The following is a 24870-nucleotide window of genomic DNA, read 5'->3' on the forward strand; positions in this document are numbered from 1 at the left end:
AACATTTCTTGCCAATATTGGTGTGCAATGGACATGTGCTTATAATGAATATCAGATATAATGAGGTTCAACTGTAGTCGTGCACCCATGAGTGTTTCTGCCTCCTGCTTCCATAATGCAGCCACTAAGTCCAGGAATTCAACCCAGAACCTCATTCACAGCAGGACATCCCAACCCCAGAGCCACTGCAACGGGCACGCCAATTATCGTGCGCGCACTTATACCAACTACTACAAGACACAATAGAGGGAAACAACGCAATGAACTATGGCATGGAAAATGATAGGGTGAAGTCTACTCACAGACAAGAAGACAGCAGAAAGGATTAAGAAGGAGATGCAGTTACCTGATGATATGGTTGAAATTCAAGAGAAGGAGGTGGAGTTTGACCGTCATGCAATTTAAAGAGTAGATAACATGTAATCAATCACAGTAATAGAATGAGTGCCAAAGGAAGAAAAATGCAGTTGAAGATGACACAAGATTAGATGGTGCGACAAGGTTAGGAAACTTGCAAGCATAGAACGGAGTCAGCCGATACAAGATGTAGGTGATACAGTCACTGAAAGAGGCCTTTGTCCTGCAGTGGGCATAAAAATGGGCTGATGCTGATAAAGAAACACAAACCAGGTAAGGTTGACGAAGTGTCCTATCAAAACTTTGTCAGCAACTCTTTAGCAGAAGACAGTCAATCCTCATCTCAAGCACACCCTTTACGCTATGCCATGCTACCTCTCACCACACGGTGGTCATGTTGGTTTTAAAGTGCCATGCTGTCACACAAACTCGTGCTTTCATTCATTTATGTCGAATACCTCAACATAATAGAATCCTGTCTCTGCCTGCATCTCCAGCAACCTGGATCAACCTGCATTCATGACTTACGCCGACAACAATGCACCAGAAATGATGGTCGGCGTGAATAATGGTCATCCCGTACACTCGTTTATGTTGTCGAGGCGGTTTGTCATCTTTCTAAGTGCTGTGTGACTGCTTCGAACAGATTTGGGTTGATTTGGTATGAGACTACTTTAGTGACTGACACCTGCCGACCCAGCTCCAATTAGGCCTAATGGGCTGGACAAATCGATCGCAACAAAACTTTGCCGCCGGCTGATATGATAGTGAGCCACAAACGATTGCAGAAAGCTTGTTGCTAATATGCTCCTACAGGAGGCTCATCAATGATTGGTCTAGAGATCACACAAACGAATTAGATTGACTGTTGAAGGGGTGTGCGGCACTTGATACCATGGGCAGCCAATTGGCAACTACCACGAGCATTCGTGCAAGCGTAAACACTACTGAACAAGTGTATCCGATATGATCTGTGTGCCTTCCGGGGGCTGATCAGCCCAACCTTCACACATGCTTCCGTGCTTTCCGTGTGTTCTGCTTTTGTTGTTCTCTCTGTCTGTGTCGCGTTTTGTTCATCATTTTGTTCAGTCCCACTGACCTGGTTTAACCTCATACCTGAAGATATTGCGCGCCATGGGAACACTGCGCGCGTCAAAGAGCCAACCACAGCTGGGTCTTTTGCTGATTATTTGAAAAATCAAATAGTAGATATTCGATTCATGAATAGAATATTCTGAGTATTTGCACACCCCTAATGATTACAATAACTTGCACGTTTCGTTTATTTCAATTTCGAATTGGTGATGTGGAACCTGATGATGGCTTACCTTTTGCGCCTCAAATGGAGAGTTTGGAGAATGATGGAACCGATTTTTTGCTTGCCGACGTTGCGGTGACAAGTCCTGCCAGCCGTTATCCATGCTCGCATGAGTGGCCCGTGGTTGAGCCGAGCTGGTTCTGACCTTGTTGCCAACAAGCTGCGCCAGACAAAGGGAAGTCGACCAAAATATCCTATAGTGGTGCTTTGGAACGGTGGATTCATTGATTCATGGGGTTATATCTCTCAAAGCAACAGTGCAGCTACGAAAGCCAGTGCAGACGTCACTCTAGATTAATTTTGGCCGACTGGGTTTTCTGAAGTGTGCACCCAAATCTACGTTCATGAGAATTTTTGCATTGCCCCACCTCCTGAAATGTGGCCATGCTGGGAATCGAACCCACCACCCAGTGTTCAGCAACATAACACTATTGACACTGGGCCACATTTTATTCCCTTACAAGTGTGAAAGTAGCAGGGGGTTGCATTATAATCAGGTGCAGACTTAGTGCCTCACAGCTGTGCTGCCTGTTTGCACACACACATGCATTACCATGATGGGAACCAGGCACTGTCTCACCAGTGAGTAAGAATCCGCTTGTTGTTGACGGCGTGCGGGCACCTGGTAGAGTTGCTGGCTTCGCTGCCCTCGGCTGCCGTGCGAAAGGTTCACCAAGAACAGAGTGGAGAGTCGGTAGCCATGGTGTTCCGAGCACCGCAGGGGCAAGCCACCGGCAAACGGCTCGTCAAACACCACTTCGCACATCTGTGGCTCATTATTCTCCACTATAGGAATCGGAAAGCAAGATCCTGTTAGAAGCTGGAACTTTCAGTGTCTGAAGTTTATTTGAATTTCGTTTGAACGGAAGTGTCAAGACCAAAGGCTATGCGAGCCTGACAGTGTCCTAAAGAGCTCCAACTCGGCACCGTTACACAGGCGTGACAGAATCAGTGAAAAAAAAAGCTATTGTACTGAAAGCGGAACTCTAAAGGCGTGCAATAGCATGCACGTAATTTTCGAGCGTCAGGTTTTACTGTTGTGGAAAGCACTCCGTTGCTGTCGCTTGTCACATTGCCGTTTTTTGGCCAGGTGGGTAATCTGCATGTCGCCTGGAAGTCTGCGTAGCGACTTTCGCAGCATGGCAGCAACCAGTCTGCCCGCTTCAATCTGAATTAGCTCATGCAATTTCCTGTTTGCCATAACAGCAATAAGCAATAAGTAAATAGTAAAATTAGCCATCACTTTGTCTTCTCTCAAGCTAAGGACAAAGTATAGCAGTCGTCTCATCATTATTATTAAGATTGGTTGTTTTCTTTTATTCTGTTAGGCCTCGGACGCGACTGAGACCTGCAAAAGTGTTTTGAGTTTCGCTCACCAGAAGGCGCCACGACATTTCACGCTGGTGGCCTAGTGGCATGGAATGGATTTCCACTGGCGATGACGGAATATTAAAGCTAGCTTAATAAAGCTTGATTAAAGCATTGGCCTTGTGGCAAGTTTGCGATTTCTGTAAATGCACACGAACATATTTATTTGGACTACAATGTAAATTTGTTGGTACTTTTTTTTTGTAATGTAGGGTCCCTGTTGCTCCGCACCGTGACGCGACAGGCAGACCCTGTCGTGTCGCTTGAATACTATGTGCATGTGGTTGCCACTTAAAATTTAAAAAACTTCATAGAGCATGCATATTGATAAGAAGTACCAACACAACGCAGAAGGCAAACAAGTGCAGTCAAGGTGAACATACTTACACAGTTTCATGCAATGATGCCATCGATTATAAATCTTACATAGTCTTTGTATTTACACCACTACCAATGAACACTCATGCCAAATCTGTTACTTTCAGTGGCTACTTTTAACCTTTTCAGTGCTGGGTTTTTCTCTTGGATACTATAAGATGAACAAATTGGTTTATTTTTGGTTATTCTGAGTGGAAAAAATTAAACAGATAATGTTAAGTGCACTCGTATGGTACTCATATTCATATCTTTGTTTTCTATCACCTACCTAGTTTTGTTCTGATGTGTAAACTCTTGTGTCAGAGACCCCCCAAGCAAATGATCGGAAGATGGGGGGGGGGGGGGGAGGCTGCTGCTAAAACATAGGACAGATGGCAGAAACACACAAGAGTGGTCTTTGCACTATGGTGTGAATATTTTTCCAGGAGTTCCGAAAAACTTTTCCAACGAATCATAGAATGACCCATTAAAAATGTCTCGCAAACCTCATACCACAAAAATTTTTCTCATCCTTCTCTCTCTTCTCATCCTTCAACTATAACAGGGTGTCTACCAAGTTGACATTTCCAAATTCCCAGAGTTTTTCAGGTTTTCCCTGAGTGCCTTAGCAAAATTCTCTGAGTGATGCAGAACTATGTTATTGCCAAGACGGGCTGAAACCATATCGCCTGGTGCTGTCACTCTCTAGTAAGCGCACAACAAAATTAAAAAAAATAAAACTACTTAATCCAATTTGAATACTAAGGAGTAGTGTTTATGTTACTCAAAAAGAGAACAGAAGGGAGGGGTTAGTAAAATGCACAGCAGATTAAATGTCTTCGAAAAAAATTTCAAATGGAGTCGGACATTTTCAAATACAAATATAAAGGAGATGCATGCAGAAGCAAATATTTTCGAATATGAGCTATTTCTGTCAACTGATACCAAGCTCAGTGGTATGAGCCCCGACCTATGTCACAATTGAGATTCTCTCTCAACAGCTCGTAAGTGCTTGCAACCTCAACTGTCCCGACATATTCTCAGCCCACGCACGACGCCTCAGTGTTGTGTTTCACTGCTTTAAAGAGTTTATTCTGGTTTGGATGAGGGACACCTGCATCTCGGCATCAGCCAACACTTTGTTTTATTGTGAAAGCAATACTACGCCAGGTCTAACCGCTCATCGCGTATGCCTTGGCTCCCCCACTGCGCTTAGCAGGTGGTGTGACGTCAGCTCTCTACGTTGCTATGACGACGCGCTGTTAGATATGGAGCTGGTTCCTGCGATTACTTCGAGTTCCCCAGACCACATCGGATTGCAGCACAGCTTATTGAGGAATGCAGAAGCAGGAAAGCGCATTCCAGAGACGCGGCCGAGCAGACAAGTTTAAGGCAACAAGTTTACATGCCAACAAGTTCGTGCGCCGCCGGGATTAGCAGGTGGGCATCCGACAATGAAGCAGGTGCAGCCCTCCCCTTCTCTTTGTTCGAAGTGCATTGCCAGTCTGCGATGCAAGACCGCAGCAAGCCGCCAGGTGTGACCCCACGACACGGGCGCCTACCATTGGCTGAAAGTGGCGTCATCGGAGTGGACTCTCCCATTGGTCAAACATGACGTGACTTGCAGTGCTCGAAGGGTTTATAAGAAGCTTTCCAGAGAGACCTGAGCATTCTGGGACATGCCCTGTTTCCCTGATTCACCTCTCTCGAACTTCTTGCCGCGGGCCGCAGCGTCCGAGTTGCTGCCGGCCCGTAATGTCGGTACTACTGTTAATTGACGCTCACCTCCTTGTAAATAATGTAGAATAAATCCTCCCAAGTTTAGGGGTTCTCATCCCGAAGTCCGTCCCTCAACCCCTACATCTGGTTGGCAGCGGTAGGATCGCCTCCGAACGCATCAGCTGGTGGCAGCGCTACGGATAAACCTTCGTCGAGAGAGATCGTAAGGAACCGGGAAGAGCGAAGAAGAGAGAGCCTTCGTCGAAAGAGGTCCGAAGAGACTGGGAGTATCGAAGAAGGAGCGAGCCTTCGACCCAGGGAGTCCGGAAGGAACCGGGAACAGCGGACAAATGAACCGGATGGCAGGGTGCTGCAACCGTAAGTGAGCGCGTGGTTTTTTTCCTTATGATTCGCCAGACTCAAAGGTTGTGTGTTCAATTTTGATAGTTCTGGGAATCGGGAGTTTGTTGCATTGTGTGTTTGCACAAATTAATTAAGGAAAACAGTTTTAACCACCTGTCGGGGCAGCTGCCATGGATCTTAGAAGGTTGACGAGGTTGGATTTGTTGTTGGTGTGCGACGATTTGGGAGTTGAGGCGGACGAACGGATGGAAACGCCAGCTATCATAAAGGCGATTAATGATAGTGGCAATGATGACAAAAGCATTGCGCTTGCTTGGGAGGTGATACAGGAGCCACGGGAGCGTGTGCGTCGTGTACGTTTGCGAGAGCGTCGTGAGCTTAGGAGTGAGCGTCAGCGTGAAGAACGCGAGAATGAACGGAAGCAGGAGCTTCAAGAACTTACTCTGAGGTGTCAGCGTCACGTACGTGAGAATGAACGCGAACGGGAGTATCAGCAACGTAAGCTTAAGCGTGAGCAAAAGTATGAGAGAGAGAAGGCAGCACTGATCAAAGAGATACAGTATTGTGATCAGTTATTGGCACAGAAACAACGGCTGTCTGAGAATTCTGCAGGTAGCACAGAACGAAAGAATGAGGAAGTGTCTAACGGATTTTCGCCAGAAGCCGACGAAAAGAGTAGTGCCTGTGAGATTGGCTGCAGATTCATAAGTAAAGGGAAAAGGCTAGCTGCTAACGATGCCTTAGTGGCAATAGAGGCCGTTAAAGGCCAGAGTGAGAGCGACGAGGTGCTGTGCCAGCAGATGACTGTAGAGACAGCTAGGCCAGCTGCGAACAAACTGGCACAGTTACCGAGTGTGTGCGTCGCTGGTGATGTTAGCGAAGTTGCTAGCGAAGAAAAGGGTACTTCTGACCCGACAGAAGCAAGCACCCATGTAGAGCCAGATCTGCGTGCAGAAGTGAGGTGCGAACTGGACGATGCAGTTGAGAATAGTTCTCGGGGTGGCGAGCTCCGTAGCTCACGAGAGAACAACTGCATTGTTCAGGGATCGGTGCGGCTCTCCGCCAGTCTAGATAGCCTAGAGAGGGATGGTTCAGTTAATAATCATTCGGACTGTGCGCGTGAGACAGCGATCGATACCGACGGGCTGTGTGCCGATGCACAGCGTGAGCTGGGCAATGTAGCAGAGGGCAGTTCGCAAGAGTGCGAGTTGTCTTACTCGAGTAAAGCCTGCTGCATTGTGCCAGAGTCGGTTGAGCTGTCCGCCAGTCGAGGCAGAGCGAGAGTAGATTTAAATGTAAATCACTCAGACTGTGCGGGTAAGAGACCGATCCGGGCCGACGAAATGTGTACCGGCCAGCACGAGGCACGAGAAGGCGACATGAAAGCGAGTGCAAAGAGAAAGCGCCTTAAAAAGAAGCGCGGTACAAACCGAAAGTCGGTAATTAATGTAGCGCCGCCAAAAGTGGCGAGAAACCCAAAAGGGCAGGGCGCGAGGAAAAAGGTGCGGTCGTCAAGGACGATGTTGACGCATCCAAAAAGTTCGAGCCACCGGTCAAAGGGGGACCGCGAAGAATGTTCTGTACGGACGCGGACAAAGGGCACGAGGCAGCTAAGCTCCTCGTCGTTCCGTAGTTCTTTTCATAGCTCAGCGTGCAGTTCGAAGAAACGCGAGGTGGCAGGACGAGACCAGGTGGGGAGTAGCGACGCGGTCAATCGAGGTCCTGTTGAAAGCGGGGCGGGAGGACGCAAATTGGCAGGAGACCGTAACGTCTTGGGGGAGCTGATAGTGAATCAGCCCTTTTGTTGTCTCTCGGCAGCCAGAGTAGCTTTCAGGCCACGTCCACCCCGCGTTCGACTCAAGGTATGAGTCAGACGTAAGCGTTTGGAGAGGGAGGCCAAGAGCCCTTCCGTAGAAATGTAGTGTCTTGTTTTTTTTATTTTGAGCATCGGAAAGTTTTCGCGATTTGAGACTAGGATTTCTTTCAAGGTGTAAAGTTTGAGCTTTGTTTGTGTTTTCGTTTGAGAAGCTCCGTGATTTGAAAGATGCGTTTTAAGTAAACCTGTAGTCTCGCGAGATGCTCATTAATAAGTAGATAGGCTTTTTTTTGTGTGTGTGTGAATAACCTGAAGGTCAAGGTTATCGTCGAAAGGCCTATGGTAAAGCGCGTGTGTTATTTAACCTTCTTTCTTTTTAAGTGTTTTTGAATTTTCCAAGGTTAAGCGCGTAGATTTTCTGTAAGTGCGTGATTTGCACGGAGAAGCGTTTTTAGTTCCGTTAGCGCGTGTCCTGTGTGGACGGAAGGAAGCAGACTTTATGACTGGGTTGCTAGTGTATGTGGAGGGCAGCCGTATTCTGACTTCTTTAGTGAACGTGCGTGGAAATAGTTAGTAGAAGATGCATCATTTTAAGAGTTCTGCGCAGTGTGTAAGTCCCGCGAGTTTAATTTTTCGTTTATGTCACGTGTCCTGTAGGACTTTCAGGAAAGAAACGTGAGTAAGCGTAAGTGAAAAGTTTGCCTACAATGCAAGTACGCGTTTTGTTTAGTGACCACAAGGCTAGTGCGCTTGTGATTACGTACTTGTGAGGTTGACCAGATTGTTCAGTGGCACCAATACGTGTGATAAGTACGCCACTGCGATAGATTGGAAACATGCTGTTCGTGTAGTTAGGCCACTTATGTTATGTTCGGCTGTTTTCATTTGTTATTTGCATCATCAACGACCCTTTTGTTTTGCAACAACAATAGTGCTCTGGTCTTGTCGGCATTCGGGGAGAAATGGATAGCGGTTTGGAAGGGTGGTTGGAACTGTTTTGTCGAAATTGGGGAAATAAAAGATCAGGGTTGATTTTGACTCAGTATTAGTCTGGCGAGTCAGGGGTGAAGAGCCTGCGCTTACGCGTGGTGCAGCGCTGTGCTGTTTTGTTTGTTTGACGTTTGTTCTCCAGGGCCCAGGATCCCGAGGGTTGTCAAACGTGGCTCGACCCCAGTACCCTGCAGCTTCTATCAGCGTTCCTCATGGCCAGCGAATTGATTTCACTGGCCATTCAGAACAACCGGGGCGAGGACGAGCTGTTAGATATGGAGCTGGTTCCTGCGATTACTTCGAGTTCCCCAGACCACATCGGATTGCAGCACAGCTTATTGAGGAATGCAGAAGCAGGAAAGCGCATTCCAGAGACGCGGCCGAGCAGACAAGTTTAAGGCAACAAGTTTACATGCCAACAAGTTCGTGCGCCGCCGGGATTAGCAGGTGGGCATCCGACAATGAAGCAGGTGCAGCCCTCCCCTTCTCTTTGTTCGAAGTGCATTGCCAGTCTGCGATGCAAGACCGCAGCAAGCCGCCAGGTGTGACCCCACGACACGGGCGCCTACCATTGGCTGAAAGTGGCGTCATCGGAGTGGACTCTCCCATTGGTCAAACATGACGTGACTTGCAGTGCTCGAAGGGTTTATAAGAAGCTTTCCAGAGAGACCTGAGCATTCTGGGACATGCCCTGTTTCCCTGATTCACCTCTCTCGAACTTCTTGCCGCGGGCCGCAGCGTCCGAGTTGCTGCCGGCCCGTAATGTCGGTACTACTGTTAATTGACGCTCACCTCCTTGTAAATAATGTAGAATAAATCCTCCCAAGTTTAGGGGTTCTCATCCCGAAGTCCGTCCCTCAACCCCTACAGCGCGATGTCAGCATGCTCCCCGCCGCAGCTAGAAGGGAGCCGCTTGTCACGTGTGCCGTGGCCCCTGAGCCGGCGCCGTGCCTAACAGGTGGTCTCTCCGTTGATATGACAACCTCCTCGCCTTGCGCTCGCTTCGTGGCAGCTTCACTGGGATATATAGCGGTGCGCTACGCGTTGGTTGATCACTCTCGCCATGGAAGTTACCGATGAAGAGTCTATATCTGAATCTAGCTGCTCTACTGCTTCAGAACAGTTAAATTCTAAGGCCAAAGCTAAGCAAGCTAGAAAGAATGAGAGAAAGAGGTTGCAACATGCCCAAGAAACAAGGGAACAATGAAAAGAACGATTGCGAAAACGACGAGAAGCCGAAGCAGCTAAGCAAGCTGCTTTAGAAGGCAAGTCTAGCTGTGCTAGGCGAAATGAAACTGAGACAACGACGTGCTGAGGAAACAGAAGAACAATGGGTCGAACAACTTGAAAAGCGGAGGAGGAAAAATGTGTGTTTCTACTGAAGAACCTGTGTAAATAAGTGACTACATCAAACGAGTGACTCAATTTGCATCAGCTACATGTGAATTCCATCGCCGCTTCACCGAGAATCCGTTTGGAAGTGTGTGTTGCGTATGTAATCGACTGTGGCAAAAGCAGGATTTGCAAACGGTGAGTGAGAACATGTATGTGACTCTTCGTGAAGCCTTTCCAGATTGGACTGAAGTGACTATAGAAACTGTCAAAGTGTGCTTTTGCAATTCAACCAGGTTTAATCAGAGATAAACCACAGCCAATTTTTTTGAGCTCAAGCTCCTTCAAAACGGCGGCAGCGCGCTTCCTTTCCCGTTCGTTCCTCAATGTGTAGGGGTCCTTTCTGTTTTTATCCTCCTTCCACCACTCGTTCGTCCCACGGACCATTTGAAGCATCTTCTTGGTCAGTTTCACAGTCCACGTCCAATTTTTCAAACTCCCTAGGGGGCGCGAAAACATCCAAAAAATCGGCCAGTTGGAAAAAATAAATGCATGTCATTTACTGCCCTTAAGAGCTCAAACCGCCACAGGCATATGAAAACACTCTGAAGGCCTGTCGGTAAAGGTATTAGGCAAATCACTGCTTGTACTGTGACAGGAAATACCGGGTGCACGCGTGTATAATTGGGGAATACATACTGTGTCCCGTAGCAATAGCCCCTTCACAGACTTGTTATGCTTCACTGCAATACTTTTGCGTATGCTTCACCAAGTAACATTTCTGTACAGAGGCGAAGCTGAATTTCGGGAACCGGCATTATACAATGCACCATGCTTTCCAATATTTTAAGTCAATTGCAAGGACCACAAAGGCGGAGTTTGTGCCATTACTGACAGCAGCGAATTCTTTCAAAAAAAAAAAAAAGGAAAACGGCACCCAACAGAAGCTTCACAGTGAATGTCGAAGCAGCTAGGCCTAGCGTTGCTGCAGTGGTGGCTACGGCTGCCAGCGGATCTGCGTGTGAGAGCGCCGGTTCAAGGCAATGACGTAATCAAAATGTCAGCGGTGGTGGCTTTGATTAATGCCATTTCAGACCTGCGCTCTCGTCAAAACTTCCAGCAAATCGGATGGCAAAGAGTTCTTGCGTCAGAAATTTCAGCCGTTCTGATACATTGACTCTATGGGGTATGTGGTGGCGCCGCAAAGCCGTGCAAATTATCGGGAATCGGAAGTCGGTCATTGACTGTACACTGGCAACTCCTTCAGCCGACAACAGGAAGTCAAAGACGATTTATTAAGATTCCTGTCTCTTACTCGAGCCAGCATTACTGCGACTTTCGACCATTTCAATAAAATTACAGCTAATTTTCCGTGATAGAGGCACAAATTCCCTGAGTTTTCCCTGAGCTTTTCCAGACTACTCAAAATCCCTGAGAATTCCCAGTTTTCCCGGTCAATAGACACCCTGTATAAGTTATACCAAAGGTACACGGCTTTCTCTCTCTTTTCCCCTCTGCTGGCACATTAGAAGCTACATAGCGAAGAAGCCAAGAGGGCGAAGCCCCACCCAAAAGTTGTTTGTCGTGACAGTGAAAGGGCTCGTCGTGATGCAGTCAGCAGGGACGTCTGAAAAGTTTGTTGATCTGAGAAGTTCATTAATGTGGTGTTTGTAGAAATAAGGTTTAAGTACAACAATATTCAAGTGCCAAGAAAATGCAATTGTTATACTCCGGTTGCACAAAAAAAAAAGCAGTGCACGTTACTCTGGTGCAGAATTTCTGGCCCAAAGGTTCATAAACACTTACATGGGAGAAGGCCGATGACAGTGCCCCGGTATCCTACGGGAACTGCAATGTTCTCGCGGACATTCACTACTCGGTCAAACAAGTAGTATGTGGCCTTTGGATCGGGTTGCAGCCAGCCATACTGGAGACCCGGCCGATACAGGTGCTTGGGGTGCACGTCCAAAAGCACTTCCTGTGGCGGCTCTGTGTCCTGTTTCACGTGGTTGACGCAGAAAGGAAAAGATATACAACACAAGACAGTGCAAAAATCACTAAAGTGGAGCAATAAGGGATCAATGAAAGACCACTGAAGGATAACACAATGCTGAAAGCATGTTTTGGCTACCTGCTGGTTATGCTGCATAAACTTCAGCAGTGAAAAATTTTGAAAAATTTCATGAAAGGCAACTTGGCTAAGAACTTAAGCCATCTTGGGCATGTCTGTGGCAGGGGTCTCAAAACTCTAGCCCACCTTCTTCCGGGTCCTTTTTGTCCCTTTGGCCAATTTCTTGGAGAGTAGCATGCAGGTGAATGTGCGCTGGCTAAATATTTTTCATTAAAGAGCTTTCTCTCTCTTTCAGACTGTGTGTTTGACTGTTAGTCTAAGGCGCTTGTAAGCAAGCCACATATGGCAATGCTAACAGCATCTGGATGGTCACAATGCAGTCTTAGGCATAGCTGCTGCAAAGTGAAAAAGACTCTTACAAGAAAGCTATACTACCACCAATGGTGAAAAAAGAAACCTATCAACAGTATAAATTTACTTGCATTGTGGAACAACATGCTGTTGTAACATTCAAAATGCGCCATTTTAGCAAAATAAACATGCCACATAACTTGGGCATCACCAACACACTGCCTCTTGTGACTTGCACCCTTGTGATGAATTTCAATTAGCTCTGCAAAAAATTTCTACACACAACCCAGCTACCATTGCCACCTTTTACTTGAATACTTCGACCCAATAAGAAGGCGAAAAGCTTTATATTCAGAGTGGGTGAAGAATGCAGCACAAATTTTCAGCACTCACTTAACCTTTTCCAGAGACATTATGCATTAGAAGACTCGCTTCCAGTTAATCATCCCTTTTCAAGAACTGGTGGTATCCCTAGCAAATCAGTGTCCGTAATTAGTTCAAGTGAAACATGCTGGCTTGTAATCGTCAAGAGAGCATCTTGTACACAACTCTTCCTACACAACAATTTTATAAATGCAACCAAACAAGCTGTTCCTGCTGACACGTAGTACTTTACAAACAAGATCACTGGTGAAGCTCTACAATTTTACTATATGTATTTATTCTTTAATGCACTAGTATAAAAATAGATGCTGCTAGTAGCAAAATTCAGTAGATTTGAAAATCCTGCACTAGCCAGCAGAGAATTTAAGGCTGTACCCACTTAACAATATTCAAGTGCCACGAAAATTCCATTGTTATAAACAATACTTGTTAAAACCGGGTTGCATAAAAAAAATTAAAATAGGGGGATGGCAGAGCTAATGTTAGAAAACCATAATAGCAGGGTTCCCAGTGCCCCTTCCCACCACTTTCCTCCATCCGGCTGATGATTGTGTTCACTCGTTTAAGAGCCTTAGAACTTTAAAGTTACCTCTACGTTAGTTTTCTAATTTTGACAGAGAAAGTGGATGCGCGTTTGACTTGGGGTTGTGTTATAATCACACAAATATTGCGAATTGAATTGAATTGGCATGTTTTCTGCATATTGTTTAATTCAACTCGCCGGATAATTAGATCAATTTCCTTGGTCCCACCAGAGTCGAACTAACGTAAGTCGACTGTATTTATTTTCTGATAAGCTTGACAGTGGGAGAACTCACTTTTTTCCTGCTGCATTCAGTGTATCATCATCATCATCATCATCATCATCATCATCATCCTAGTTACGCCCACTGCAGGGCAAAGGCCTCTCCCATACTTCTCCAACTACCCCGGTCATGTACTAATTGTGGCCATGTTGTCCCTGCAAACGTCTTAATGTCATCCGCCCACCTAACTTTCTGCCGTCCCCTGCTACGCTTCCCTTCCCTTGGAATCCAGTCCGTAACCCTTAGTGACCATCGGTTATCTTCCCTCCTCATTACATGTCTGGCCCATGCCCATTTCTTTTTCTTGATTTCAACTAAGGTGTCGTTTACCCGCGTTTGTTGCCTCACCCAATCTGCTCTTTTCTTATCCCTTAACGTTACACCCATTATTCTTGTTTCCATAGCTCGTTGCGTTGTCCTGAATTTCAGCAGAACCCTTTTCGTAAGCCTCCAGGTTTCTGCCCCATATGTGAGTACTGGTAACACACAGCTGTTATACACTTTCCTTTTGAGGGATAGTGGCAACCTGCTGTTCATGATTTGAGAATGCCTGCCAAACGCACCCCAGCCCATTCTTATTCTTCTGGTTATTTCAGTCTCATGATCCGGATCCGTGGTCACTACCTGCCCTAAGTAGATGTATTCCCTTACCACTTCCAGTGCTTCGCTCCCTATCGTAAACTGCTGTTCTCTTCCGAGACTGTTAAACAATACTTTAGTTTTCTGCAGATTAATTTTCAGACCCACCCTTCTGCTTTGCCTCTCCAGGTCACTAAGCATGCATTGCAATTGGTCTCCTGAGTTACTAAGCGAGGCAATGGCAAGCAATAGTATGTACTTAATATTAACTCGAGTATTTAGTAAACACACTTTAAAGAAAATTATATTTGCCCTTATTCATAGGCCCAGAAGTAACTTCCACTGCAATAGGTAATTTGGTGCGCGTAATGATATCAACCGAATGAAAACAAGAGATCACTATGAACTATGGCCCTCGAACATTTATCTGATGGCCCTGCGCCGTGAAAAGGCAGGCAGGGGAGAGAGGAAACAAACTGGACCTTGGCTCTGTTGATGGTCTCTTCTATGGCCTTGATGACACCCTCGTCGAGCAACATTGCACCGCTTTTGACCCGTGGCACTTTGGAACACTCCTGCTCTTTTATCCACTTGGCCACCTCCTTCACCTCTTCTTTTCTAATAGGACAGGCAATGGCAAAGCAAAAAACATTAGTTCTTAGGAGCTAATTAACTTCTAGCAAGACATGCGCAAATGTTTATGACATTTTGAATAGCTATCGAATAAAATGACAGTTTGAAATGAGGCATTTGAGAATTCAGTTCCTGTTGAATTACTTGCTGCCACGCTAGGCCTACGGCTACTAGTACAGTTAAACCTCGATATAACGAACTTCAATATAATAAAATTCTTGACATAACGAAGTATTTAACTTTTCATGACCTCCTGTCCATAGAACAGCATGTATTTAGAACTTTAACGAAGTATGTTTGTATGGAATTTCAATGTAATGCAATTTCACTTTCGCCGCAAAGGAATGCCGAGACAATAAATGGAAACTTCCACGGATGCAGATGACCAAATGGTCTAATTACAAGTGGCTGCTTACAAACACACCTCTTAGGCTGTGAGTGGCCGCGCAACAAGAGCGACCCCTAAAGTGGAGCCGCATCATGTTCTGTAAAAGTCCAGCTGCGATAAGATAATAGCCTATCGTGCCGCCTCGCACACTCTATGCTTTAGTGCAAGTGAAAGTGTGCGAGAGCGAGACAGGAAAGATGGCTGCTTCTCGAGTGCCGCCTTCCCATGCGAGCAAAGGGAAAGAGGGGGAGGGGAGCAATCTCGCAGTAACGCTATGAAGCGCGTGCGAGGGTCGGGAGGTGGGGTGGTAAGTTGACACGCGTCGTGATTTCTGGTGCACATCTCGGCCACGGCTGCCCATGGCTGCAAGCGCAACCAAGCGCATACACGTTCGCGCACCCGCTTTAGAGGTAATCGGCCATGTGTGGAAAGAGTGGACATGCCAAGACGGCATGGCATCATGTAAGCTATCTTACCGCGCGCTTAATATTGGAGGCAGCACAATTTCTCGAGTTTCGGTCACTTGTCGAAGCAGACGAAGCATTTGCTCCCTGTTGCCAGCGCTTTTCATGACAGCGTCATCTCAGTGCAAGTGACACTATCGCCCGCAAGGGCGGAATGCACACGAAAGCGTGGCTGGCTTTGCTTAATTCGTGCCACTGATTTGAAGATATCGGCGACGTGGCATGAAACCGTATCATTCGTCGCCTACTTCTAAATTCATCAAAATTGTTTTCTCATTCAAATTTGCCTTTTATAATTGCCCGATAATTCGGAAAATTCTGCAGCCCATTTATGGCTAAAAAAAAATCGATCAGCGACTGTACTCATTTGAATAAAAGCTTAACTTTCGATACAACAAAATTTCAATATAACGAAGCAAATCGCCCATTTTACCTACTTTTTTATATCGAGGTATAACTGTAGTTTCAACAAGAGGTGAGCAAACGTTTACAAGATTTTGAATATGGTAGATAACGAATAGCAGCATTTGGAACTAAGGCATTTAGTCATGTTTTAACTACTTGTTTAGGCATCTCAAGGCAACTTCCGTATGGAAAACCCTCCATAAGACAGAAGAATTTCAATGACTTGCATGCACAAATTAGGAAGCACATAGGAAAGTTTCACTGCATATTTATTGCATTCTCTCTCTCCATTATTTTTCACAATTGTCTTTTAGCCCACTGTAATGCTAAAATGTGCTGGCCTACGAGGAAAGCTTAGGCCAGCCGATGGGACGCATGTGATTTATGTGCAAGAATGGGTTATGCTTGCACAAGTAACTTGTAAGCAGAAAGATTTCTGCTCTCAAGTCGAAGCGTGTACATTAAAAATGAGGGAGTTGCATTCCTCTCTTTTCTGACAATAAAAATCAAGGAATGATATCCGGAGAGTGCAGTGAAACCGAGAGAAGAAGCGATAGCGCTTGCCTTCATTTTCGTTTCTTCTCTTGTCCGTGCTTTGCTGCACTATTCAGATACCGTTCCGTGATAACCAGCAATCCCCTACTGCCACCTTCGTCAATAAAAATCAGGTTCGTGCTGTATGGGAAACTCACCCTGCTCCTTTTGGGTAAAGGTCTTCTACCGCAATTTTGTCCTGTCCCAGGAAAGAAAGAATTTTCTGCACGAAGTCAAGGTACCTGTGAAAAAAGGCAGAATTAAAGAAAGGTAGCAAGATCTTGAACATTTGTTTGAAGTAGGAGTGCGCTAATATCAAAATTTCTCAATATGAGTACGTAGCTTCGAATATAGAATTGAATATACAATAATATGCACTTGGCATACGTTAGCAAGTTTGGTTATTTGAACATGTTGCCCCCCCCCCATATTACAATTATATTCTCAATGGTAAAAAACGGACTATACTCATGGACTGTGCGGACTGTGTGGAACAATGTGGATATGAAAGGAAAGCTACAAGGGTGGAGCTTTAGCACATGTGCTACCGTGCCAAGTAGTCAGCCAGCGTTTGACAGTGCTTTTAGTTTCTCGGAACACATGCTGAATCAGCGCAGCTTCCATGCGAGATGGTTTCGCATTTGCCCAGATGCAGAAGGGAAAAGCCGAAAAATAAGTAAACTTCTGCATTCAGTGGTGTGCCTTGCCTTATTTGACTGTTGCTAATAAGGTGTTTTTGTTTTGTCTTCCCCTGCTTAAACTAACGTGGATGAAAACGCGGGATTCTTTTCAGAGGTGCTCTCAGTTGTGAGCACTTTGCCTCCGTAACTTTCCCTTCCTAGCCACAGAAAGTTGTCAGTGAGTATAGTAAGCCATTATATCCTACAATATTCTGTATTTAGCTCACGTTAACTTGGAAAATTGAGTCATTCCCACGAGCTGTCTGTTCTCATCAACCTCTGCATTTTTATACAACATCAAATGCCCGTAAACTCACAGGCACTTTACACTTTGCCAAATGTCACTCATCGCATTTTGCTGTCAAGCAAATGCGATGAGTGACATTACGATGAGTGACATTGCTGTGCCCGTGCTCTTTGCTACTGATAGATCGGCTTTCCCGAAAAGCTTAGACGTCCTACGGTTAAGCATTCCAGGTGAAATTACACCAGCAGCATGAAATTATCCCAAAATTCAGCACAAGATCAGATGCACATTCCTAGATTAGCTAGAAGCAAACATTAACTGTGCTTGCTACCACACAGTCAGCAATATATTAGATTTGTTTTGAATATTCGTATACCACAAAATTATAGAATTTCTTTTATACCTAGCTTTCTAATCAAATACGAAATTAAAGATATGATCTTTAACAATATTTGAAAGTTTTGAATATTCGCACACTCCTACTTTGAAGTTATCAACAAAGAATGGCAGATATTACACATATTTGAATCTTTTATTGAAAATTCAAGAGAGTGTTAGTTAAATATGCACTTTATAAGGGTGTATTTCTATGCATGTTTTGGGAGATGGATGATGTTGACCAAACAGAGGTTCACAACATTTATTGTGCAACGCTGTACTTCAAGCAATGACGATAACTTGCATTGCGATGATAAATGTATTACATTGCCTTCAGGTATTGGCAAGTGAATGTCAAACGTGTTCAACATCTGCTTTACAATTCTTGTGTTTGCTCTTTTTTTGTCCACATCACTGTGACCTAGGCTGCTTTCTGATGCAGGGAACATGTCCCAATGATCACAAAATTGACGGTGTGCCCTTCATACTTGCTGACACCGTAAAATTTGTGAAAACGCCCAACTGTCTGAGCATTCTCTGAGACTTGTCTTCCACACATGACTCTCGCATCTCCTGGTGTTTGGCTTCCCCAAGTGACACACATGCAATGGGGGGAGCCAGTATGTTAGTTGTACAGCTATGATGATGTTGGTCTCGGGATGTTCACGCGCCTGTATTGATTGCACGATTGTTGGTGCACTTTGTTGGCTGAGCATGTAAAAGGCTTCCTATTTGGTCTGAAATGAATTAAATGCCGAGGTTTTTTTTTACATGCCAAAACCATGATCTGATTGTGAGGCATGCTGTAGTCAGGGGATCCGGATTAATTTTTACCCCCTGGGTCCTTTATTCTGCCCCAAATGCAAAATATATGAATGTTTTTGCATTTTGCCCCCATCAAAATGTGGCCGCCACGTTCGGGATTTGGTCCCGCAACTTTGTGCAACGCCAAAGCAACTAAGTAACCATGGCAGGTCCCGTATGGCTTCAAAGAGCGGCACCACCATTGATGAACACGATCGCCCGGATGCATTTCTGCTTGCAGGTCTGCAAATGTGTACGACTTGGTCTTTGGAATGGTTAGGCATGTGTGAAAATTCGCTTGGTATCCTTGCACGACGAGACAAATATCCTTAATTTCCCAATGTTTCATCAAGGAACTATTCCTTGGATGCATTTTGGCTGGCCGGTATGCTCGTATAAGTGGCGCAATAAACACTCTTTTTGTGTGTTCTCACTGGCCTGTTCTGTCTACTGTTAAGAAAGCACACGAGAGACCCCACAAATTGAAGCTTGACCTGAAGCCCTACTTACTTCTCCAGATACTGCTTGAGTACTTCAAGGCACTTCGTCGAGTAGAGCCAAGAGTCATTCATTCTCTTCGAGTACCCAGGAATCTGCAAGTACAGAAATGACACACAGTGCTTGAGTGATGCCACAAATGCCAAGTGCGCTAGGCCCGCATCGAAACAAATGTGAAAGAACTTTTGAAATATGTCCAGCTGGTTACATATCTGAACAGAACTTTACTTTTACATTTACATTTTAGTGAATTTTGTGCTGTCTAGGCTGAAACATGGTGGCGTGTGATGCTGCTGACAATTGTCTGATGTGGCAGGTCAAAAGTACTGTGAACCATAAGCTACCTGGCAATGACAGCAATAGTGGCAATGGCTGTCTACAGGTAGAAGAAAGTATGGTGGTAAGCATGTCCTCTGTCTGTGCTTTGAACTTTGTCCTCAACTCATTAAAAAGATTTCTTATAGTCAAGATATACCAGCTCAGACATACATCGAAATACTGGAAGGCAAATAAAAGCAGCTAATGCTGACAGCACCATCTTGTGACATCGCTAAACTAAAGCGTGCAGAACTTTCTAACGTGCTAAGCAACCTCACTTGTTTCATGGAATACGTACAGTTAAACCTCGATATAACAGAGCAGGAAAAATCGGCAATTTGTTTCGCTATATTGAAATTTTGTTGTATTGAAATTCAACCTTTTATGTAAATAAATACAGACTCCGATCAATTTTTCTTACAAGGGGCCACCGACTTTTCAAAATTATCACGCAATAGAAAAAAAGCTAACTTGAATGAGAAATTCATTTTAATGAGTTTGGGAATCGGCGACAAATGATGCGGTTTCATGTCATTTCGATGATAACTTCATATTGGCAATACAAATTAAGTGAAGCCAGCCATGCTTTCGCGTGCACTCTGCCCCTGCGGCTGATGGCATCCCCCCACTGTGATGACGCTATCATGAAAAGCGCCAGCAATGGCGCTTTTCAGAGGAGCGAATGTTTCGTCTGCCTCTCACTCTAGCGGGTTACCAAAAACTCGAGATTACCCAATCACCAATACTAAACGCGCAGGTAGACACCTTACATGATGCCATGCCCTCTTGGCACGCTCGCTCTTTGCACAAGCGGTAGATTACCTCTAAAACAGGACGCGCGGCTGCGTATGCGTTCAGCCGCACTTACAGCCATGAGCAGCCATGACCGAGAGCACAACAGAAATAGAGACCTGCACAAACTTACCCCCTTTCCCCTTTCTTCCACCCCTCACACGCACTTGATCGCGTTACCACGAGCTCACTCCCCTCCCCGTTTCCTTTTGCTCCCACAGGAATGCAGTACTTGTGAAGCCACATCTTTCTTGTCTCACCCTTGCACATTTTCACTCACACCTAAAGCACACAGTATGGGGGGGGGAATAGGACATTATCGTACTTGGACTTTATACGGAACATGATGCGGCTCCACTTTGGCGGTGGCTCTTATGCTCTTGTTGCGTGGCGCACCATTTTAGAGGTGCGTCTGCAAGCAGCCGCTTGTAATTCAATCATTCAATCATTTAACCTTCTCAATTTAGTTTCAATTTAGTGTCTTGGCATTCCTGTCCAGCGGCAGTGAAATTTTGTTATATTGAAGTTCTAAATACATGGTGTTCTATGAATAAGAGGTTATTAAAAGTAAAATACTTCATCATATTGAGAATTTTGGTATATTGAAGTTTGCTATATCGAGGTTTAACAGTACTTTGTTCCACTGCAATTAAGTAGGGGTGTGTGAATATTAGTAGGGGTGTGTGAACATTAAAAAAATTCGAACACCATCGAACATTATATTTTTTATATGTGTATTCGATTCGAAAACTCAGTATTTGGAGGTTATTAAATATTCAAAACAAATTAACTATAGTGACTAACAGCACCAGAGAACACGATGGAAAAGAAAAGGAGATGGGGACAATCACAAGGCAACTATAATGCTGGCTTTGTGGGAGAAACCACGGTTCTGAGCATTTGTTTCCACCTAATATAAGAATAGGTCTGATATTGTGCTGAATTTTAAAGTGATTTTGTGTTGCTGAGAAAATTTCACCTGCAAGGCGTTCTCTCAGCCACTATACTCCATTCCACACATAACACGCTGTGGAGGCTAGAGAGACTTCTTGCAGTGGCTTCGTTCGCACTTGAATATCGTTTGATGTTTTTTGACCACACTTGTGCGCAACCGTTTTATTTATTAGGCTCAGTATTGAATGAAACAAGTTTTAATCCTTAGAAACAAAAACAGTGGGGTATACGACTGCTAATGCATTTTTTTTTGAAGATTTTTATTTTTGTTCTTCTCAGGTTTTTTACTTGCAACCCATCGCGAGGAGCCTCATGTGCATGCTTGTGTGAACGAACATTGGCGCTCAACCAAGCATGGACGGAATACACAGAATGATAACGTTTCTTGGCCAAACTTCTTGAGTAGCTTCCACAGCGTTGACTGCTATGTATGGAAAAATAAAACCTATCCCACATGGTGTGCCACAAGGGAGCATTCTCAGACCACTCCTTTTCATTGTTTACATGAATGATCTTTTTTCGACCACTGAAAATATCATATGGACAGGCTACGCAGACGATACCACCATTTTTTTTTCAGGGGCACAAATCCGGACACTCTAGTCAATTATGCAAACATTGTGCCCCAGGATATCAAAAACTGGTGTGACAGAAACTATACAAGAATTAATGTTAAAAAAACGTAAGCAATCATGTTTCACCCAAAGCACAAGGCCCTAAATCTTGAAGACAGGTTGTATTTAAAAAGTGAAAAAATTTAAATTTAAACGACGTTAAAACACTAAGAGTTATATTTTCAGAAAATCTGCTTTGGAACAAACATGTGGAATCTCTTTGCAGAAAGCTAAACAGAATAACAGGACTGTTACATAGACACCAATATGTCTTGCCTACCACTGTGAAACGAACTGTATATAACTCACCTTTTCTTTCTACACTAAATTATTGTCACCTAGTCTGGGCAACAACATCAAAACAAGCTATCGCTAAACTAAAATTATTTCAAAAAGGAACAATTCGTGCTGTAGCTAATCTTTCCTCCAAAGAACGCACATCTAAATATTTTTACACATACAAAATAATGCCGGTTAAATTAATTTATTCATTTCATCTAGCACGCATGTACAGAACAACCTTAAAATAGGAAATGTTGATTATGTAAATTTGTTTAACCTGAATCGTCACGAAATTCCCTATAACATAAGACATGCCGACATTTGGTTAACAAGCTTTTGTCATACTAATTATGGACAGCAATCTGTATCCTACCGCATTGCTGATCTAATAAACACCCCAACTACAAGTGGATTAAACCTTATTTCCTTTCGCAAAATCTCGCTGTGCAATTCCTTTACTTGTATGTGATTATTGTATACATATTAGTACTTATATTGGTATTAGTATACATTAGTATTAGTGTATGTATATATGCATGTATGTGTGCACATATGCATATGCCGACTATGTATATCGAGTTTGATGCGTCTGATGCATTCAATTTTGTTTCCAGTTTCTCTTTAGCTGCATTATCACAGCTCATTTTCTGAAATTATTTCATATGTACCTCTCTTGTTTTTCATTTTTTTTTGTTCTGCACAAAAAAAAAGCAATTTACTGTCTGTACATCCATGTTATCATTTCTTTCTTTCCTCACACTTCCTGTAAAGTGCCTAGACTTATGTTGTTATGTACCTATATTACCGCTGTACACTGTCTAATTGTACCATAGGTGGCCGAGCTTAGTCAAGCTGCAGTAATGCAGCTTTTTCCCACCATCCCCTTTCTCTCTTTGTTGAGAAATGAAATAAAATTTTGATTAGATTTGATTTGGATGAACATGTTGTTTGGACTATTTTTCGGCCCCGTGAGGTCCGGAAAAATTGGTCAGCGACTGTACAATCGCTTTCTGGATATATTGCGTGACACAGCGCCATACGCATCAAAGTGCATGGCCGACACCGTTTCCAGAAACTGTGCAATGACTCCTATGTCGTGCCAAATCATGCGAAATCTTTTGAAAGTGATTGCATTCCTGAAAGTCCTCTTTTGAGAATACAGCTTCTGCTCTAGAAAAAGAAACTGTCTTCCATGAACCACATATGCCAGTCCTTACCTCTTCAGATGTCTTGTTGAACTTCAGATGCAGGCCAACATTGACGAGGGAAGCCGAATCGGCCTCCTTGCTGTTCATCTGAATGTACACAGTGCCCGTGATGCGAGACACAAACTGCGCACTGACCCCAAGCTGTTGTGACAGCTGATGAGCATTCATGTAATGGACCTGGCACAGATTCTGAAAATAAGAATACAGGCAAGCATTTAAGGTTTGGCTTTTACAAACTTTGGCTACAGTTTACAAACAAGAGTATGTACATTCATGGAGGCATGTAGCAATAAAATACCATCAGACCTCTATATAACAAAACCTGTTTTTATTTTATGAAATTGAAATTTTCACTGTTATGAAGTGCTTTTGATTCCACAATACATAATCACAGAAGCTAATGCGGTGGAAACCTTTAAGCAATACACTCAATGTTCCACCTGATCTAATTAAGATTTTGCAAAATATATGGGTAAAATACAAGTCACAGAAAACCTGTTGTGCCTAATATGCCTCGAAATTAATTAAAGTGGTATTGCTATGGTAAACATTACTGCTTTGGTTTTAGATTTCTTTCCTTTTTCCTCTTTGCAGGGTCTCAGATTAAGCTAAGCGCTGAACCTACGAAATGGCGCCAGATGCTCTGCTGTAGCCGACCGGAAATATGCGTCGTCTTCTCAGTGCAGCTTTGGCTTGCAATTTCTTAGTCTGACAACATCCGTGCCAGCAAAGCTTGCATTTCTTTTTTCTCGGTCCCGAATAAATATGTTATTTGCATGAGCATTTTAAGTGTTTCTGATTTAGAAGCTCCCAGTTTAACAAAGTAATTCCGAGCTCCCATAAACTCCACCAAATCAAGCTTTAACTGCACAGCACAAAGCCATGACTCTTATTTGAACCGAGACTGAGACTGCTGGTGATTATGCATGATGTGTGCAAGCATGACAAAATTTAAGAACATACATATTACGCTGCTACAGAAAAACAGTGCCGAAAAAGTGTTTGATAAACTCGCCATCTAATGGCTGCTATGAAATGCAACGAATGCACTTCTTCCACATTTAATTCTGACATTCTTGCAATCTGTAGTATTCAGAAAATTTGAACGTGGCCGCACACAAACAGGATGCAGAGACAGAGAAATAGGTTGTAACAAACTGTTCACCCTTTCATTCCGGATGATGCCATCCAAATTTGGCTCGAAGGGCACTGTAAACTTGACAAGGATACGCCCAGCTTTGTTGGGTGGTTTCGCATCGACAACCTTTCAAGGAGAAAGAAGAAAAAAATGAAGTAGTTTAAACACATTTGAGCGACTTCAATACATGGCATACAATTCAGAATGTCCATCATACACTATCACGAAACCACTCCAGCACACTGTCATCATACGAGCAGAGTTTTGAAACTCTATTCATTGGTACTTTTGACAAGCATCTTGGAATTAATTCACGCACGATACATTAAGATTGTAGTTGAACCAACATATCTGTGATGTGCTGAAGTCCAGAAAGAGATAATTCAAGAGGACCCAACAATGACGTGTTCAAGGCCAAGTGCACTGCAATTTCGGATCGTGCAAAAACCCTTCTGTCAGTGTAAGGTAATGGGCAGCTTCCCGAAAAATGTCAAACTGGTATATTAGTGGTTGCACCACAAAATCTCCCCGAAATAGATGTTTTTGATACTGAAGCTAAAAACAAAGCTGGGCAGACATGCCGCAGAACATTGAGAACCAGTGCAGTAACTGTGCATGGCCTCATAGATTAGGTAGAACCCATGGTGCGCTGATGGTCTCAGAGTCTATGTTCTAGGATCTGTGTCATATCCATTGACATCACACGTCTGCATCCGCTGCTA

The 24870-nt window shown here is 44.1% G+C and overlaps 1 protein-coding gene across 1 annotated transcript in view; it reads right to left on the minus strand.

The window, feature by feature from the left end:
- Positions 1-24870, minus strand: part of pcm (5'-3' exoribonuclease pacman) — a 99861-nt gene that overhangs the window by 16023 nt on the left and 58968 nt on the right. The window contains exons 24-31 of the mRNA XM_070533898.1: positions 24176-24274; positions 23020-23199; positions 18855-18937; positions 16394-16477; positions 14294-14429; positions 11427-11616; positions 2256-2461; positions 1686-1835 (exon numbers count right to left, since the gene is read on the minus strand). Coding sequence (XP_070389999.1) covers positions 1686-1835; positions 2256-2461; positions 11427-11616; positions 14294-14429; positions 16394-16477; positions 18855-18937; positions 23020-23199; positions 24176-24274 — 1128 coding nt within the window. The remainder of the gene's footprint in view (positions 1-1685; positions 1836-2255; positions 2462-11426; positions 11617-14293; positions 14430-16393; positions 16478-18854; positions 18938-23019; positions 23200-24175; positions 24275-24870) is intronic.

Source organism: Dermacentor albipictus, chromosome 2 (genome assembly GCF_038994185.2).
Source record: "Dermacentor albipictus isolate Rhodes 1998 colony chromosome 2, USDA_Dalb.pri_finalv2, whole genome shotgun sequence".
Lineage (NCBI taxonomy): Eukaryota > Metazoa > Arthropoda > Arachnida > Ixodida > Ixodidae > Dermacentor > Dermacentor albipictus.